General features: G+C 42.7%; 2 protein-coding genes across 3 annotated transcripts in view; both read left to right on the top strand.

Moving 5' to 3' along the window:
• The window catches only part of sos2 (son of sevenless homolog 2 (Drosophila)), a 31,295-nt gene extending 25,832 nt beyond the window's left edge, over positions 1 to 5,463 (top strand). The window contains exons 17-23 of the mRNA XM_041060007.1: positions 409 to 526; positions 701 to 873; positions 982 to 1,098; positions 1,383 to 1,647; positions 1,782 to 1,823; positions 1,944 to 2,047; positions 2,248 to 5,463. Coding sequence (XP_040915941.1) covers positions 409 to 526; positions 701 to 873; positions 982 to 1,098; positions 1,383 to 1,647; positions 1,782 to 1,823; positions 1,944 to 2,047; positions 2,248 to 2,751 — 1,323 coding nt within the window. The 3' untranslated portion in view covers positions 2,752 to 5,463. The remainder of the gene's footprint in view (positions 1 to 408; positions 527 to 700; positions 874 to 981; positions 1,099 to 1,382; positions 1,648 to 1,781; positions 1,824 to 1,943; positions 2,048 to 2,247) is intronic.
• A 7,227-nt stretch (positions 5,464 to 12,690) lies between these two features.
• On the top strand, positions 12,691 to 17,422 carry cdkn3 (cyclin-dependent kinase inhibitor 3). 2 transcript variants are annotated; one of them, XM_041060185.1, is made up of 8 exons: positions 12,691 to 12,747; positions 13,779 to 13,875; positions 13,999 to 14,054; positions 14,158 to 14,202; positions 14,323 to 14,545; positions 15,172 to 15,203; positions 15,392 to 15,495; positions 16,320 to 17,422. In XM_041060185.1, exons 2-8 carry the CDS (start codon positions 13,796 to 13,798, stop codon positions 16,407 to 16,409), a joined length of 630 nt encoding a protein of 209 aa, XP_040916119.1. In that variant the 5' UTR covers positions 12,691 to 12,747; positions 13,779 to 13,795; the 3' UTR covers positions 16,410 to 17,422. The 2 variants fall into 2 exon arrangements, with proteins under 2 accessions (XP_040916119.1, XP_040916118.1); XM_041060184.1 differs by having other exon boundaries at positions 12,694 to 12,747; positions 13,776 to 13,875.
• The last annotated feature ends 927 nt before the right edge of the window (positions 17,423 to 18,349 follow it).

The following is an 18,349-nucleotide window of genomic DNA, read 5'->3' as shown; positions in this document are numbered from 1 at the left end:
CACCAGATTTGGCACCTCGAACGTTTGAAATGTTTTCGATAGTTGTTAAAATATTTCTCTCAGGATCAAAGTGTTGTCTGACCCACCATCCTTAAAGCTTTACTGCGAGCCCCGACCGAAAGGCTTTTACACAAGAATCAAAAATACAGTGCAGAGGCACAGTCTGATATGTGACTCTGATTTTGCCAGCTTGCGTCTCCTGTCCAGCTTTTGTATAATGCACAAGCCCCGAAGGCAAAGACTGAGTCCATATGTCGCTGAGCCTGGATGAGAAATTCACTGGCACAGTGACCAGTTATTTTTTGAGAAACCTCTGCTGTTTGTCACTTTGACATGCATTTTGGTCCTGTCAAGCATTCACTCTGAAGCAGAACCTAATGGGACTTTTTCTCCCTCCTCGACCCACAGGCAATACCAGAGAGGAAAAGGAAAATCCTGGAAGACGCTGTGGACCTGAGCCAAGACCATTTTAAGAAATACTTGGCTAAACTCAAGTCAATAAACCCACCCTGCGTGCCTTTCTTTGGTAAGTCATCTATAGCGTTACTACAGACACATTAGAAGTCAAGTATGAAAAGATCTGAGACACAAAATGTTTATATAAAACCGTCTTCTTGGCCTTCTATATATTTTGAGTCGCCATTATGTTTTTTTAAGAAAGCCAGCAGCTGTTTTAAGTTAAATTTTCCTCGGTCCTCAGGTATCTATCTAACCAACATTCTGAAGACAGAGGAAGGCAACCCGGACTTCCTCAAACGCCACGGCAAGGAGCTGATCAACTTCAGCAAGAGGAGGAAAGTGGCTGAAATCACAGGAGAGATCCAGCAGTACCAGAACCAGCCGTACTGTCTGAAGGTGGAGCACGACATCAGGGTGAGAGCTCTCGCACGTAAATTGTCTCTCTGGTGTCTTTTAGCAGCTTTTACACTGATCCTGATCCCTCAAACTTGTCTTTTTTTTTTTTTTTTTTTGGTGGCACAGAGATTCTTTGAGAACCTGAACCCGATGGGCAACAGGAGTGAGAAGGAGTTCGTTGACTACCTGTTCAAAATGTCCATGGATATCGAGCCACGGAACTGCAGGCAGCCTCCCCGATTTGTAAGTGTTCAGACCACGTTGCAGCAATGTGTTGTTCTATTTCAGTTTCAATTCTTTGCCTTGTTTCAGTCCCAAATACACATTTACTGCAGGTTGGAGTGAAAGCATTATTTAGATCCTTAATGATGATTGTAAACCAACCATTTTGGACAGCAGTTTGTGTTCCTGTGTTAAATCTGGCCCTTTGATGGCACCGATTTCAATGAGCCTGAAAGTTTCTGAAACCAGTTCTTGTTGTTGAACTTCGTTTTTTTTTTTGTTTTGTTTTGTTTTTCCTCCTGCAGCCCAGGAAGACCACGTACACTCTGAAATCCCCGGGGATCCGGCCTGTGCGAACGTCTACCTCTGGGACCCTGAAGGGCCACCCCGTCCCCCTGGAGAGGGAGCCCCCACATAAGATCACCTTCCGGAGTATCGCCGAGACCGAGCCGGAGACGCCGGCGTCGGCCTCGGTGCCCACCTCTCCAAACACGCCGACCCCTCCGCAGTCAGCCTCCTCTGACATCAGCTCGGTCTTCACGGAGCCCGACCTCAGCAGCTCCTACAGCGGTGAGTTCGGCTGAGGCTCGAGACCTGTTCCCATCGGCCTTCACCTTTTTCTGAGCAGTTAACTCTTTTGTGTTTGTGTTCAGAGCGTTAATGTGACATTTGTGAAGCTAAATGTTCGTCTTTGAATTTTACAGGTAGTAACTCCATATTTGCTCCTGTTCTTCTGCCGCCGTCAAGTGAGTGTGGAGTTTGTTTTTATTTTTTTCGTGCAGACACTGTGAGGAATCATGCTTATAGTAATTTGTTACTCACAAGCTGTGATTGATTAATTTTTTTTTGTCTTTCCTTTTTCCCAGAGTTCCAGTCTGCGTCTTGCGGCAGCCTCCACCAGCTCGGAGAGGAGCTGCTCAAGCCGCCGCCTCTGCCACCGCGAAGGAAGGATACGATGTCTGAAGCCAAGGTGAGAACAGTGCATCATTTTTATATATCATTATAACACCAATAATGACAAACAGCTTAGCTCAGTTTGAAAGGATTTAACAATGAAACCTGGTAAATAAATCCTGCTGTTCTCACAAGTCACACAGCTCTAATCGGTTTACAAAGACTGAAGACCACTCGTTCCCAGATCTGATCTGTTGGCGTCTCTCTGTGTTTCAGCTGAGCTCCAGGTCCGACAGCCCTCCAGCCATTCCCCCCCGGCTGCCCCCTCCTCTGCCCAGGAACCAGCCTCGCCCGATGGTCTACAACGGTCCCCCCGTCGACGGCCCCCTGCCCAGCCCACCCCCTCCGCCACCCCGCGACCCTCTGCCAGACACTCCTCCCCCGGTGCCCCAGCGGCCTCCGGAGATCTTCATCAACTACCCGCCGCTGCAGCCTTCCCCTGTGGGCCGATACCACTGGGACTTCAGCAGCTCCCCCAGCTCCCCTAACACCCCGCCCAGCACGCCGTCGCCACGCATCCCCAGGCGGAGCTGTCCGCTCAGCGCCAGCCAGAACAGTCTCTGCCCTCTACCCGTTCCCATCACCGCTCCGCCTGTCCCGCCTCGCCACAACTCCAGCCCACAACTCCCCAAACTCCCACCAAAGACGTACAAAAGGGAGCTGCTGCAGTCGCCGCTACAAGGCCTCTCATTGGTGGAGAACACTGACAGCAGCCAGTGAGTCTGCTCTCTTATATTTTTAAACACCAGGAAGTGACCCTGAAATGCAAACTTCAAACTGTCTCCTGCAAACTACGACACATTGGACTCAACGCTACTGATCAGAAACAATAACACTGCTCCACACACTCTTAAATCCACCCGCCCACACCCTCTGCATCCACCAGTCGCATCACCCCGCCTCCTCCGCTGTGCCTCTCAGGGGATCAGTAGCTCCGCCTTCATCATAAACCCTCTGTGCCAATAAGAAACCCCACACCGGTGTGCCAGCTGACACGGAGCTCAGTGTTTGTGTCCATTTGTTCCGTATGGAGAGAGAAGAGCGTTTGCTCCTGATAAAAGTTCTCACCCCTCACACACACTTTACCCCACGTCCCACTCCTCCCATCACCAGGGTGGGGTGAATGTGGGAGGCAGGGGGTGGGGGCCTTGGCCTTGGACTTTGTAGCCTTAACTGTCATGCTTTGTTTCTTTGGGCATTGACATCACCTGGAGTCCTGCTGCTGCTCGCAGATTTTTACGACCTCTCTTCTCCTCAACGATCAACGTAGACGTAGCTCTTTCACGGTGGACGTGAGCAGCAGACATTTCCATTGACTGGTGTTTCCTGCTAACTGAAAACAAACAGTTGCCAAAGTCTTATTTTATGCAGGGGGAAAAGGGATTTTCTTTTTCTTTTTAACAAATGTGACATTAAAAGAAACACCAACAGGCGTTTGGCGACACTGAATCCCCCACCTTGTGACTCAACTGTACACTGTGACTGTAAAGACGCGAGTCAAACTGTCGGATTGTTTTTTTTTGTTTTTCTGAAGATGGGCCTCTCCGCAGCCACAAAACGTTGCCTTTAAAAATCCAACAGCGGTGACCTCTGACCCCAGGCTCCAGTCCTGTCAGCCGCGGATGGGAAAACGAGAGCCAAGAACACTCCATTTGCACATCAAGCTTGGGCTAAGTCAGCAGGTTTCGACTAGGAAAAATAAAATATATATATATGTGTATGTATCCCTCTGCGGTGTGCGACAGAGGGAGGTCTGCCACGATATCAAACAGCACCGATCCAGGACGGAGAGAGACAAGTTTTTCTCTCTCCAGCTCTTCGAAAAAGCCGATGTCTTAACCGATCCCCTCATGGACGTGCGCTGCTGTCTGACACTGTGCCCCCTCACCACCAACGTCTCTCCTTTGGCATTCAAAGTCAGCACTGGAAGAACGCAACCTCCCACCAAAGCTGGGTCAGCTCCCCCCAGTGGCTGCTCCAAAAACCTTAAACAAAAACAACAACAACAACAAAACAAAAAAAAAAAACAATAAAAAATCATGAAAAAGAGGAACTTTTTAACCCACCATCATCTTCTTCTTCTTCATCTCTCCCTCTTTCTTTTTTCTGCTTGAAACATTTTTGTTTCACTTTGGAAAGACTGAAATAATCCATGCATCATGCTCAGATGTGCCTTTTATTTTGTTTTCTACTTTACAGAAATAAGCAAATGGTGTCTAAAATGCTAAAAAATAAAGTTGCCTATGTAATGTTTAGAACAAAGCTATACACTATGAAATTGTACATGTTTGTGGATACTGTGTATATATAACATGTATACACTAACTAAATAATTTGTATAACGTGACAAGTTTTTTTTTTCCCTCCCCGTTGTATTGTACCCTCATCCGCATCTGTTCAGTCGAATATTGCCTAATAATCCAATGCTGCTACAGTCGGATAAAAAAAAAACAACCAAACAACAAAAAAAAAGAAAAAAAAACAAGGAAAAAAAAACAACAACAGGTCACTGTCACTAACTTACTTACAGACAATCTCCAGTTGAAACACTGGGAGTATTAACTGAGGAAAGCCATTTTTTCTTCCCTGCCCCGTAGCTGTTTTAAAGCAATGAAAAAAAAAAAAAAAGATATACAGTTCAATATGCCAAGCACTTACTTAGACGTGTGCTTCACTTTGTACATCCTACTAATTGCCTTTTCTCCTTTTCAAAGACTTTTTAATGCTAACTCATTAAACAGAGGTTGGGATTGTATTAAAGCTGCAGTTGAATATATAAAGACATATATTCAGCTGCAAGTATTTGAGCATAGTGAAGAATTGGACTTTTTTTTTTTCTGAGAAACACACTTTGTGCACTTTAGGCTGTACTGTTGACGAGCCACGGTTGTTATAGGTCACGTTTGTAAATGCAGTGGTCCTATGCAGCTGTTAAACTCACTTTCTACATGGATCAGGGCAGAAAAACACGAGTCCACCATCTCACGTCGGTCCCCTCGATGTTTATAAAAGACGCAGAAAACACCTGAGGATGTCTGATGACCACAAGCTGGATCTCAGCAGATTTATTTAAAACAAAAAAAAAAAAAAAAGAAGAAGAAGAAATCGCTTGTGCTCTTCTTTCTCTCCTCACTTTGCTCTGACAAAAAAAAAAAAAAAGAGTCCTCCTAATGTAGAGATGAGAGGGGAGTTTTGGAGGTGTCCAGTTTCCCAAGTCAGTATTGTTGGGGTTAATTTTGCCAAGTTTTTGTTTCCTCTGTTCATTATTTTAAGACCTCCCCCCAAACGGATTAACAGATTGGTTTTCCTCCGGTGGCACTGTAACAGCTTGATCCAGCAGTCGGTTTATTTGATGGTATGTGGCCTTTTAACTGCTTTGTATTAATGGTCTTGATGAGATTAATAAATCACCCAGTCTTATTTTGTACTGAACTACTCATTTCTCTCGTTTTTTTTTTTCCTGTTTCTGTAAATCCAACTTTCTCAGCTGCTGAAAGTAAGTTGAAAGTTAGTAAGTTTTTTTTTTTAAAATACCATACACTTTATTTCCTTTCTGGTGCAGATGTGTTAGATGAGAAGACTGATATTACTTTTATTTTTGAAACTACATCTCAGCTTAGCATAAACACTGGAACCAGCACAGCTCAAATTAAAATCAAGTTTCTAAACTTACAAAGTTAAAAAAAAAAAAAAAAAAAATATATATATATATATATATATATATATATATATATATATATATATATATATATATATATATATATATATATATATTTATATAAAAACAAAGAGATCTGCCGTGTTAAACACACGTTTGACTTTAACAGAAAAACCAAAGAAGAATGATTTCATGGCTGATTTCAGGCTTTTGCTTCACCGAGGTGTCCTCCATGCATTTTCGACGCTGTCGTGGCCTTTTGGGAAAAAAAACAAACATCCATCACAGAAAGTCACAACTTGGTCTCATGTTTGGTTGTAACTTCAAAATTCTGTGTGCAACAGTTTTTGGTGATGGTCCTCTTGTCTCTGAGGAGAAAGGCGGCGGTCAAACAGTGCTACAGGGTCCCTCGCTGTCCTCGCTGTCGTCCCACAATCCTCCACTGCTCGCCGCTGCTGCGTGGTTCCCTCTCTGCTGAGCCAGGGCCGGTCTGAGGAGAGACAGGTGACCGGTTCAGGTATTCTCACAAACATATTCTCGCTTTTTTGTGTGTGTGTTCTTCTTGCTGAAGACGCTTACCTCAGATTTTCCCTGCTCGGGTTGAAGCTGTGAAAGCTCTGCCTCGTTGGAGCTTGAATCGGTATGAAGCCTTGTCTGCCGTCTTTCTCTGGAGCTGAATCCACCTGGTTCACCAGGTGATGTGGACGCGCAGAGAGCAGGTTTCAGAGTGTTAACGAAAGGAAAACAGAAGGTTGCAGAGGGTTGTTAGGAAATGATGGTATCAAAGGATTTAAGACAATTAAAATAAATTTAGTTTAAGCTGTAGTTGACCCCACAGTGTTTTTAGGAGGCAACCAGAGATACATGAATGTAAAAGTTTTTTCAGCCTGAGACGAAGACTCCTCTTGCTCTGCACCAGCATGTGGACACAACCCAGTGTTTGTGCAGTGAAAACGTGAATACCTGTTTGGACGGGTCGTCCCAGATGGGCCTGAAGGCACTTTTCGGATGCAGAGGCGGCGACCCTTTCCTGACGCTGACCAGCCTCTTCCCGTAGGAGCTGACGAGACACGGCGTCGGCCCCTCCACACACGACCCCGCCGTGTTCCTCAGAGGGGGGTGAGGGGTTAGTCTGGGAATCTGCCACCTCAAACACACAGTTCTCTCCCTGGGCGCCTCCCTGGACTGTTGCTGCTGCTGCTGCTGGCTGTATGAGGGCTTTAACAGCACCGGCACCTGGCTGTCCTCCTCCTCGTCCTCCCCGCTGTTGCTGCCCATCGTGTCCCTCCGCAGGGTGCCGTCCGGGCTGCAGGAGGTGACGGAGGAGTAGTCGAAGGCCGAGGTGTCGTCGGGGTCAGTCTCGCAGTCGTCAAGGCTGTGGATCCCAGGAGGCGCCTCCAGCTCGTTGGTGCCTTTCCCGGTGGGCTGGCTGAAGGTGCCCTGGCCCGAGTCGCTGTTCTCTCCCCATCCCGCCGTGTCCGGGGTGAGGAGGGAGCAGCAGGCACGTCCGCAGTCCCGGGCCGGCTGGTTCGGGGCGGTCCGGTCTCTGCCGCAGCCCTTCCTCCTCACTGGGCTGCAGGACCAGCACTCCAGGCGCATGGAGTGGTGTCCGTCCAGCCCGTTTGTGAGGTGAACGGCCTGCTGGTTGTCTCTGAGGGAAGGAGAGTGGAGGTTATTTTACCTGGAACTTCATGATCTTTAGTACATTTTAAAGTTACTTTTACTGTTTGTTTGTCTTTTGTCTTTATTTCTTAACCTTTTCTTCATCTTGTCCTTTTTCTTACTGCTTTTCTTTTTCCCATCACCTTCTCCTTTCTTCCTTCTGTTATTTCTTTTCTTGTTTTTTTCATTCCTGCTTTCACTCCTGACTTTCTACTTAGAATGAACTAACCCACGAAAATCTCCACAAACTGAGACATGAGGTTTTTCCTCTTTAATAAATAAACTTTAATTTTGCCTCAGTCAAGGATTTGAAGGCTGTGTACCCTTTAATGAGGCTGCTGCAAAACGCAGGTGAACATCATGATGATGCTTTTGTGGCTTTATTTACTGGTAATCGTTTACATCCACATCCACCTCTTCAGCGTGAGGAGGACAGGAAGTAACACTTCCTGCCTCAAAGCACAGAGCTGCTTGTTTGCAGCTTTCAACATCACTGAAATCAAAACGTGTTGCACCAGACTTCATTTATTTTCTGCCACATTTTGCATGTTTTCGCCCACTCAACGCAAAATGATAACTTTGACTTTGCATAGTGAATTAAACAACAGGGTGCTCAAGTCTCTGCAAAAAGTAACTAAATAAATTTAAATCAAGATCCAACATTTTTTCAGGCAAATGTCAAACCTTTTTTTTTTTTTGCAGGTGTTTCTCTTGGCTGCTGTCTGATCGGAGGCCAGCAGAGGGCGACACTCACCTCTGAGCAGCGGAGTTTGACTCCTCCCGGCTCTTCTGAGACTCTCTGGTCTGTTGGTTTGTTGTGCAGCAGTTTGCAGAGGATCCAGCGGCCACAGCATCAGGGCAGCTGCTGTTCATGTGAGTAAATCAAAAGTTTGAACTCTGAATTTGTGGACTTTGATGTAAAAAACACAGAAACACAGGCTGCTGTTATCAAACTGAGGGCTTTGCTCTGATAATTAATAATTATCAACATATTAATATTTTATCATATTATTTACCATATTTAACATAAATGATATAATGCATAAGATGCATAAGAAACACACATTAGAACAGCAGCAGCTCCACAATCACATCCAAAGGAAAAGTGTTAATAGATTAATTAAAAAAAAAAAAAAAACACGTCACTGCAGTTCAGGATTTGACAGTGAGCTCTATGGTCTGTGTGCTATCTAATCCCTCTCATGATGCTCTGACCTTTGTCCAGCTCCGTCTCCTTCCTCCCAGCGGACGTCTTCCTCCAGAATCACATGACACTGAGACAAAATGCTCCTCAGCGCTCGCTCAGTGCCCAGAAGGAGGCTGCAGTCAGGATGCTCTTTACCCGTCCACTGCAACAAGTTCTACAGAGGGAAAATAATAATCATTAATAAAGAAGAAATTAACTTAGTATTCGAATCATCCCTCAGCTCAGTGTCCTCAGCTTTCAGGTTAATGCGGCCCTGCGTTTCCCACTGCAGCTCCACAGACTGGACTCACTGTGGCTGCTGACTCACCTGAATGTGACTCAGGTAGCTGTGTATACGAGAGACAGGTGCCAGCAGCAGGGAGAGCAGCTTCATTTCCTCTCGCTCCATCTGGCCGCCCTGTAAAATCAGAGAAAAACCACCCATCAGCAGATCTGGGCTCTGGAGTGTGTTGTGAGTGAGTGATGTTAATGCTGAATCACTCAAAATACCTGCAGTTTGTGGCCTTTCTCAGGATGATTCAGTCTGTTGAACTCCAGTGAGAGGAAGGACGCCAAGGTCGTCGTGTATCCAAGGTACATGTCTGAAAAAGCTGTCTGGACAACCCACGTTAGGATAAATATGAGCACCCCTGTCCCTCAGCGTTCAGCGCAATGGACTGAAATCATAAAATATTCAAAGTCAGCATTAACCTACGTCATTCTGGCCGATAAGCTGAACCAGGATGTCTCCAACCAGAGATTTCCAGTGCTCAGCAGATAATCGCTCCTGCAGGGTGTTTCTGAAGAGAAGATGCCGCTGTAACAGCTGCTCCACAAACTTCAGATACGTCTGACTGAATCAAAGGAAAAACAATAAGAGACTTATTCTACAGTAAATCAGAACATTTTCTGATTTTCTTCTTTTTTTTGACTGCGAAACTCAAACATTGATATTTTCCCTGTTTCTAGTTACAGTCAGGTACGTTAAATAATCAGTTTAACACTTACTATGGCTCCACAGTCATCTGGTGAGCAGGTGGTGTCTTGTATTTGTCATACAGCTGGTTTAAGGTGGAAACATACTCCCACTCTGAGTGCAAAAGTTGCATGGCCACCTGATGTCGTGCGTCTGTGCAGAGAGGATACTGTTTAACAGTGGTCAGCACCTTCAATAAAGGTTTTTTTTTAATCTGCTAAAGTGGTGAATCATGTTATTTTAATCTTTAACATGGCTGAGGGACTGAATCACCGCTGTAGTAAATGTGGTCTCCCACACCTCTAACGCACCTGTGCCTTCACTCAGTCCTGCTTTGAGTCCCTGCAGGAAACAGTGGAGGAGCAGTTTTCCTCTGGACAGACAGGCGGGTGGAGCAGACGAACACTCACACTGACCCCGTCCACCGGCCGCCTCCGCCGCGTCATTGCTGCACAACAGTGGACGACAGATGGCAACACGTCTGTCTCTATGTTCTATTATAAACCATAACATACTAAGACATGTTGATGTGACGTGTTATATCATATCATGCGTGTAGTCAGTGTTATAATATCATGAGTACAGGAGTTATTTTTTCCTGTAAATGTCAACAGCCTTTATATTGCATTTATTTGTTAAATCTAAATTTCTTTACAGCTCCAGGCCCTTAAGGCACAAAACAGTGTGGTGGTATTTATTTTAAATTGTCATAAAAATAATACCAACGTGTCATAATTAAACTCTTAATTAAACTTGATTAAATAATTAAACTTAATGTTTAAAAATGTGGACACCAGCCTGTTGCTCGTGCTGCAGGTATGTTTTACCTTTCCGTCTGCTTTGATGTGGAGCTCTTAACGTCCTGCTGAGGTCTCTGTCTGTTACTGTACAGCTGCAGGATCTGACACCGCATCACACCAAGTTCTTCCTGTGGGATGACAAAGCATCGACACCAAATTCACTGTCTACAGCCTCTAGAGAAACCCCTGCAGTTGAAGGTTGAATATTCTCCAAATCTTTTTCTTAAAGATGTTTGTGTTGCTGTTTCTGTGGTTTTGACCTTTGATTTCGCTGAATATTTGAACTAATCTCTCGACTCTCACCCTGAGCGACTCGACCAGAGCCTCCAGACGCACAGCCTTTTTCTGGCAGCTCCTCCTGTTCTCCTCCATCTCCTCCCTCAGGAAAGTGTCTCCATGTTGGATCTGACTGAGCTCCAGAAGAGCGCTGGTAAAACCCGTCTTCAGCTCCGAGACCATGCATTGTAACTGAAGGGACAGCAGGTGTTTAATGTATTAGTCAGAAATTTTAGATTTATTGACAAGACTCGGCAGCATTAATGTTTGTTACCTTCATTGCAATTTGCAGTAATTTCTTTGACATCAGAGGGGATTTATTTTCCATCTGCTGCTAATTTTATGCAAATAACAACTGCTTATAATTTAAGGTGAACTGTCTCTTTAATAGAACCAGGCTGGCTGATGAGGGAAAGGTACAGAATACCTTGGAGATTTCAGTGACAAGCTCTGCCTCTTGAGGCTTCATGACCTGTGCAGAGAGACACACAAACAAGCCTGTTTGCAAACACTCATTAAGTCATTAATGTTCACAAACTGTGCAGCCACTATTTGACCTTTATGATTTTTCCAGCTGCTGTAAGGTGAGTCTGTGCAGAAGAGCATGTTTTCTTGAGTAATTCAGATACAGATAGACTTGGAGTTGCACAATAGGAACAAAGTGGAGGAGTCAAATTGTTTTTCTCTCAGTTGTGAGAATCTTTAAACCTTTTCTAACCAAAGGCTCACAGACATTACAAAAAACAGACGGAAATTAAACGTCCTCCCTGAATTTGATTCGACTGGTTTAAGCACAAAAATGCAGATTCTGCCAACAATTATTTTGTTTACCAATATATCAAACCTGAGGAGTTTAAATAACATTTCCAACCTGTTTTATTGACTTTTGTGTCTATATTCTTGTTTGTTTGTGGTACCTGCTCAGATGTTGCCCCTGCCAGCAGCCCCTCTGCTAAGGAAGTGGCGAGCCAGCCAAAGAGCTCAGCCCTGCAGGGGAAATGGCTGCAGGAGCCAAGATCCCTCCTTATAAGTGTGCTGACAGAAGGACAGGCACGGATCAGCAAAAAAACACAGGAAAATGCAATATGTCATACGCTTTATATTGTACCCTGAAAATAAACCAAATAAAATCACTGTGAAATGGACTGATTGTAGGTCTGCTGAGGTCATTTTAGACAACTTCAGGAAACAGAATGTGTGGAAATCACAAGGCTGTGTATGTACATGCAAGCTACTTTAAAAAAACAATCCAAACATAATTTAAGTGGAGTCCAGATATCCAGGAATCCTCCACAAATCTTATTCACCGAAGTGCCGAAGTAAAAGATGTAAAAAAGAGAAGCACAACAAACTCACCTCAGTCACAGCTCTTCGATATTCCTTCTCCAGACATTTTAAAAGATGCAGTGAATCTTAAAATCCTGAACAATTTCCCTTTTCTGCTGCTCTGTGGTAAAACTTGACCTCAGTCATGTGCAGTGTTTGACGGCTGTAGTCTGGTGTTGTGCCGTGCGCTGCTTAGTGCAGACAGCAGATGTCCTGCATGACGCTCAATGAGCAGCTCTGTGATTCACTGGGGAAGTCAGGTCCAGGATGAACCATGATCATGTCCCAGTGGAAGTGCTGCTTTATAACAGAGTTAGTTACAGCAGTGGAGTTATTGTTTTGCACTAATTGGATGTTAATCTACTGTTATCTGTTACTTGACCAGCACATGTTCAGATTGTTGCACATAGCATTTGAAGTGTTGTTCACAGAATTGTTTTCTAAAGGTTTTCAAAATGGAAATATGAAATATTGTCAGTGGCAGCTTGATTTCCCACAAAGCATGAATGACACACTCATTCTGCACATCTATATGACACTATATACTTCAGTATATTTTTATGTAAAAAGAAAGACTAATAATTCATTTCATTGAAGAAGCTTTGGCTGCTATTTATATATTTAACCCAAAATAATATGGCATTAAAAACAAACAAACAACAAAAAAAACTGGACTCCGCCCGTATGGATTACACCTGTAAATAAATCGAGCACACGCGCGGGGGCGTGGCTAAGGGCCAACACTTGAATCTGATTGGCTGCTGGGTTCACTGAGTTTTCAAATCGTAGCTGACGGAGCTGTCAAAACATACACGGGAGCAGCGAGTGACTGGTGAGAAATACCAAAAACGACACGGATATACTGTATATTTAGCCGCATATACGTTTCTCCGTAATACCAAAAAGCTGTATATTATTTCCTCACACGGGATAGATAAAGATAAAATTACATTCTTTTCCCGTTTGGCTTCGTTCAGACAGACGAGTCGCACAGCTAACGTTAGCTACAATCAACAACAACTCAGAACGGACACTAATGTTAAAACTGTGTCAGATAACGTGTTGTCTTCACCGGAGTCTTAATACCTTTGGGATAGTGGAGAAAAAAAAAACTTGCTGTCGTATTGTGTTTAAGTCAGTTTACAGGCTGGTGTGTGGCCGAGCTCATTTAAAGGACCGCATCTGTCATGGCTTTAGCATGTGTTAGCGCACCAAGCTGCAGTGGAAGAAGAACACTACTATCGTAGTATGTTTAAAGTACCGGGAGTAGAAGTGCTCAGTATGCAGAATGATCCGGTTCAGAATAACCTACAGTGGCTTCAGGCAGTATTCAGACCCCTTCACTCTTTGCAAACTTTATATTTTTGTCGTAAATTTAATTATAAATTTAATTTAATTTAATTTTTGCTGACTAATCAATAACCCCCCGGTGACGGAGTGAAATTTTATTTTGCAAAAATCCGAAACTGAAATCTCTTATTTTGAAAAGTACTCAGACCCTTTGCTGTGCCACTGCAAATGATGCTCAGGTGCGTCGTGTTTGCTTTAATGACCCTTGAGATGTGTGTAGAACTTAATTGGCAAACTGAATTGCTCTGTAGACCTCGTCCATAAAACTGTGACCAGGCACAGATCAGGGCAACGGTGTAAAACCATTTCTAAAGCGTCGAGTGTCCCAGGAGCACAATGACCTCAATAACTGTGAAATGGAGGATTCTTTCTAGATTTGGCCGTCCAGCAAAACTGAGCAATGTAAAGTAAAACTGCACATATTGTGAAATAAATAACAACAACAGTGCAGAGTCAGTTTGTGTTGCGACTCAGCACTGAATTTCAGTATCCTTCCTTTTTTTTTTCCAGCAGTGTTTTAGGCTGACGCCATGAGGACGAGTGAGTTTGACTCCTCATCTGAGGACGAGGAGGTCGGAGAGGAGCAGCTGACGCCCTTCCACATTTCCTGGTAAGTTTAAACAGTTTTTATATAATAAATATTTGGTCACATTCTGAAGAGTTGGATTGTTTTTGAATGGTGAAATATGAAACAAGCCTCACTGTGTCATATTATATTTTGATTGGCTTTAAGGTTGCCTCTGTCCGTGGTGGAGTGCTCACAGTTTCTTGGGATATGTGCACTACCAGGTAAAAATGCAGTTTATCATTTTACACCTGCCGTTCTTATCTTATGTCCAAGGATTTGTGCATCTCTGTGTATATTAAAAAAAAAATCTCCATCTGACTTCAGGTTGCAAATACAAAGAGATCCGCAGGAGTCTGCAAAGAGACGTTGGTAAGATAAAGTTGTTCCTTGTTGGTAAATTACCAGACTTGGTAATTTGCATTCATAAGTAGATCTTGGCTTTTCTCTTTCTAAACATTTTAACCAGTAGGCTTTGTTTCTTGTTAACAGAGGAGCTCCAGAACCAGGGGGTACAAGATGTGTTTGTTTTCTGCACCAGGGGGGAACTTAACAAGTACAGGGTTCCCTCCCTGCTGGAGGTCTACCAACAACGAGGCTTCACAGTTCACCACATGCCCTTCCCAGACGGAGACGCTCCTGAGCTGGAGCAGTGCTGCCAGATCCTTGAGGAGCTGCAGGTCAGCCTCGAGAACAACAGGAGGACGCTGATCCAGTGAGTGAAATCATCCAAAAAGCTTTAAAAAGTTGAATCAATACTAAAAACAAAAAGAAAAAGACGACAACAAAAAAAAGAACCTTTCTAGTTATAGGGTAATTCACATTTCCTCCCTTTGCTCAGGGTACAAAATGAACATAAAATAGATTCTGACAGATTGAAACAATGGATTGAGAATAGAGAATGGATTGCAAGTCCTTTAAATTGATTTGGTCCTTTGCCTCAAGAAAGGAGAATCTACTTTGTTGCTCAAGGCAAATTCTTTCTCAGAGTAACTCAGAAATGGTTGTATCTTGTATAAAAACATCCGGGTGACTTTAACTGCACTTGCCTAATGTATGAGTGAGTTTTACCTTTACTCCCTGGTCGAGTAAAGGTTAAAGCTAGATGCGCGCCTTCAATGACAAATAAACCACTTGCGTTTTTTTTGACATGTTAAACCTTTGCATCCTCAAATGTCGAACTAAGTGCCGGACAGCTCTAGAGAACCAGCGTACATCTGACCACAAAGGCATTTTCAAAGTTCTACGCGGGACAGCTCTCGTTACGCAACCGAACAGTTTGCTTTCAGCTTTTAGTCGTGCGTTTAATGGGAATTTGCGCTTCTTTTTCTTCTCCTTCAGCTGTTTCGGAGGCCTGGGACGCTCAGGATTAAGTAAGAATACTCTATTTATACTTTTACTTTAAAAACTACCGTTTTATTCTGTGTCAGCTCTGTTATGCAATATTAGTTTTTTCTTGTAATGCTTGATTTTCTAAATATATTACCATGTTAAAAAGTTTGACCTTTTTTTTTCTTCCCTCAACACTCTGATCATGACTCTCACATTTTCTTCCTTTCAGTCGCTGCCTGTCTGCTGCTTCAGCTCTCTTCAACAATGACAGCAAACAAAGCAATCGAAATCCTCAGGGAGCACAGAGGAGGAGGGGCGATACAAACGGTGAAGGTGAGAGGTTACTGTGTAGTTTTAAAGGAAAGATGATGGTGTGTTTACATGTTTTACCCCATTAACTAAAAATGACATATCTGTAACACTGCTGTCAGCTGATTTCCACAGCATAACATACATTTATGGATTGATTTCCCCTCCTTCCAGGCAGCATTTGTTTATTTCTGTCATCTAAATGCATGTAAATTAATGTGCGTAGACTCGAAACTTGCTGGAGATGGGTTATCCTTCACAGTAGTGAATTTAGTTGCCTCATTTTAGGGGTTTGATGATTGTCATGTGATGATGCAGCTGCCAGTAGGCTCTGTTCAGAAATCTCCTCTGTGGTGCTGCGTTTAAGGATGCTCCGACATTAGAGATTTGGGACTGCAGCATCTGCTTCTTCACATGAAACCTATTATACTTCAAGATGTCCAAGATGGCTGACTTTATGTGCTGTAAACTGTTAACACTCATCTACAGTTGACTTAGATTGTGTGAGAAGGTTAAAATGAAGACAGAGAGACCAGTGAATTGGCTGCTTGATATCATTAGCCAGTATTAGCTTCATACAGAGATATATACATAATATTTACATAAGTGAGATGTGTCAAGCAAGTTTAGTTTCAGCTGTTTGGAAAATGATCATGACTCCACACTGAAATGGCCAAAACGAAAGTGTCCATGTTTATAGTTACTGGGCTAAAACATGCAAAACCACAGCTACGGTCCTTTTAATGTTTATCTTCGACTGCTGCTCAGTTTCTGTGAATTCCTGGTTTGTGCTTCGGTATTTCAATAACAAACATGTTAGCTAATGTCTTCATTTTACTTCTCCATAGCAATACAACTTCCTCCACGACTTTCAAGAAAGGTACGCAGCGTATCAGCAGAGCAGAGAAGTTTCCACAGAGCGCTCAGTGTCTCGGTGATCACCGCTCCTCACATCACGAGCTGTGAAATGATTGATTGCTTCAGCCTTTGCTCTTATGCCACTGATTCTCCTTTGATTGTGTGTGTGTGAGAGATATAATTGTATTCTCTAATGATTGCACTTTAACAGAATACTCTAATATATTGCTTTTTCTCATCCTCATTATAATTGAATAAACACTTAATGAGGAAATCCTGTTGTGTTGGCAGTGAGTTGAAAATGTTGTGGTGTTTTATGTTTAGAATAATGGAAGTTTCTGTTTATAATTGTTGAGGCTATCAAATGAAGTGCAACCAGACTTTTGTATGAAATACTTTGCTTGAAAAGTGACTTTAACTTGACTTTGTAAACCTCACTTGAATCAATATCACAAGAGCTATATTGAAATGTGCTTATTGATAGTGTGATATTGAGTCAAGGGAGATTTAATGAAAGTGAGTTTTCATGACGGTGAACTGTTTCACAGTTTTCCATCAAACATCCTGACTAATTTTCCATTGTTTTTAATTTAATTGTTTTGCCGGGAATAATTAACTCGGACAACAGAGTTTTATGTCATCACGATACATCAGGGTTCTTCTCTAAATCTGTTGAACTGCAAACCTCTGCTGCTGCTATTTCTCAATCATGTCTTTCACATAGTGTCACGTGTAACTGCTTTGTCCAGCAAAATTCCCTTGAGCAAGGCATAGCAGCGTGCTCACTAATGTTAGACAGCAACTTTGATAGGACAACTTTGACATTCCTGATCAACCCTGTATATTTCTGTTGAAGTGCATTTGTAAAATGAGCCCTCATTTTAGCAAATGTGATTTAACCTCAAACTATTTGAGATTTCAAGATCATTAAGTCTATGTCCCACATGAAAGAAAATCCTTATTTGTCCATTTTTGCCTTATGTTCTTATTTCCTTTAAAATATGTAATATATATAAATATATACATAGGGTTAGGGTTAATATATCTAGATAAATAGATATATCTAAAATAACATTCCAGTCCATATTAAGAGTGGGATAGTTTTATTTAGATTCAAATAAACTCAACTTGTCATTTCCTATATGTGACATGATGGGATCTAATACATAAAAATGTACTTTTTATGTGACAAATCATCCTTTTCCCTGATAAATTTACACATTTGAAAATGGCAATAAATACTCTAGTATTTCTATTTCTGAAAAATTAAGTGAAATGGCCTCAACTCTAAAGAAACAAAAACATCACTCTCCAAATTGTGATTCTGGAAATGAGCGACACGCCGAGGAGTGCTTGATATCGTGGAGACATAAAACGTAAAATTAAAAACATGGAATAAATAAACACTGGGGTTCCTGACCATGTGGAATATTTGGTGTTGAAATGAACAAAAATGCACAATGAGAAAAACAGTTCAGGAATTTGAAAAGGTACATTCAACAGTATGGCACAGCAGCAGTTTCCTGCCAAACCTCAAATGCAGAAAGCTGAGAATCACAAAGTACTGTTGCTTCCTAATGCTGAGAAAATCTCTTATACTGTTGAGTCTACCTTTTTAATTTATCCATAGCTGCAAGGGCGATTCTACAGAAACACAGGCCACGTACACGTTGCTTTCTACTCTGGATTCACGCTTAGGAAAACGAATATTGCCGTTTATTTCGACAGGGATTACATGGTTTATACGTGACAGACAGGTCTGAAGTATGGAAACAATACATCAGACAATTTGAAAACTGACGGTATGACAACCAAGACTATGATTGTCCCTGTGCAACATGTTTCACTAAGTGATAATAACCCATGTGCTCCAGCCCTCACTGTACATAACTGTACTTTCATGTTAATTGTAAGACCTTATGTATCTGTGGGCAAGAACAGAAGTCTGGTTTGCACTTTGCTGTTTGTTGTAGTGATGATAATGAATCACGTGGCAGGTATAAATTGGCTGTTGAAGCCC

Source organism: Toxotes jaculatrix, chromosome 17 (genome assembly GCF_017976425.1).
Source record: "Toxotes jaculatrix isolate fToxJac2 chromosome 17, fToxJac2.pri, whole genome shotgun sequence".
NCBI lineage: Eukaryota > Metazoa > Chordata > Actinopteri > Toxotidae > Toxotes > Toxotes jaculatrix.
The sequence above is the reverse complement of the archived record's forward strand: the minus strand, read 5'-3'. Positions and strand labels throughout refer to the sequence as shown.

What these genes read in the sequence shown, in the direction of transcription:
- cdkn3 (XM_041060185.1), top strand. Translation starts at nt 13,796, where the DNA reads ATGAGGACGAGTGAGTTTGACTCCTCATCTGAGGACGAGGAGGTCGGA. An exon ending in ACGCCCTTCCACATTTCCTG is followed by an intron (nt 13,876 to 13,998) that starts GTAAGTTTAAAC and finishes ATTGGCTTTAAG; the next exon opens with GTTGCCTCTGTCCGTGGTGG. An exon ending in TGGGATATGTGCACTACCAG is followed by an intron (nt 14,055 to 14,157) that starts GTAAAAATGCAG and finishes ATCTGACTTCAG; the next exon opens with GTTGCAAATACAAAGAGATC.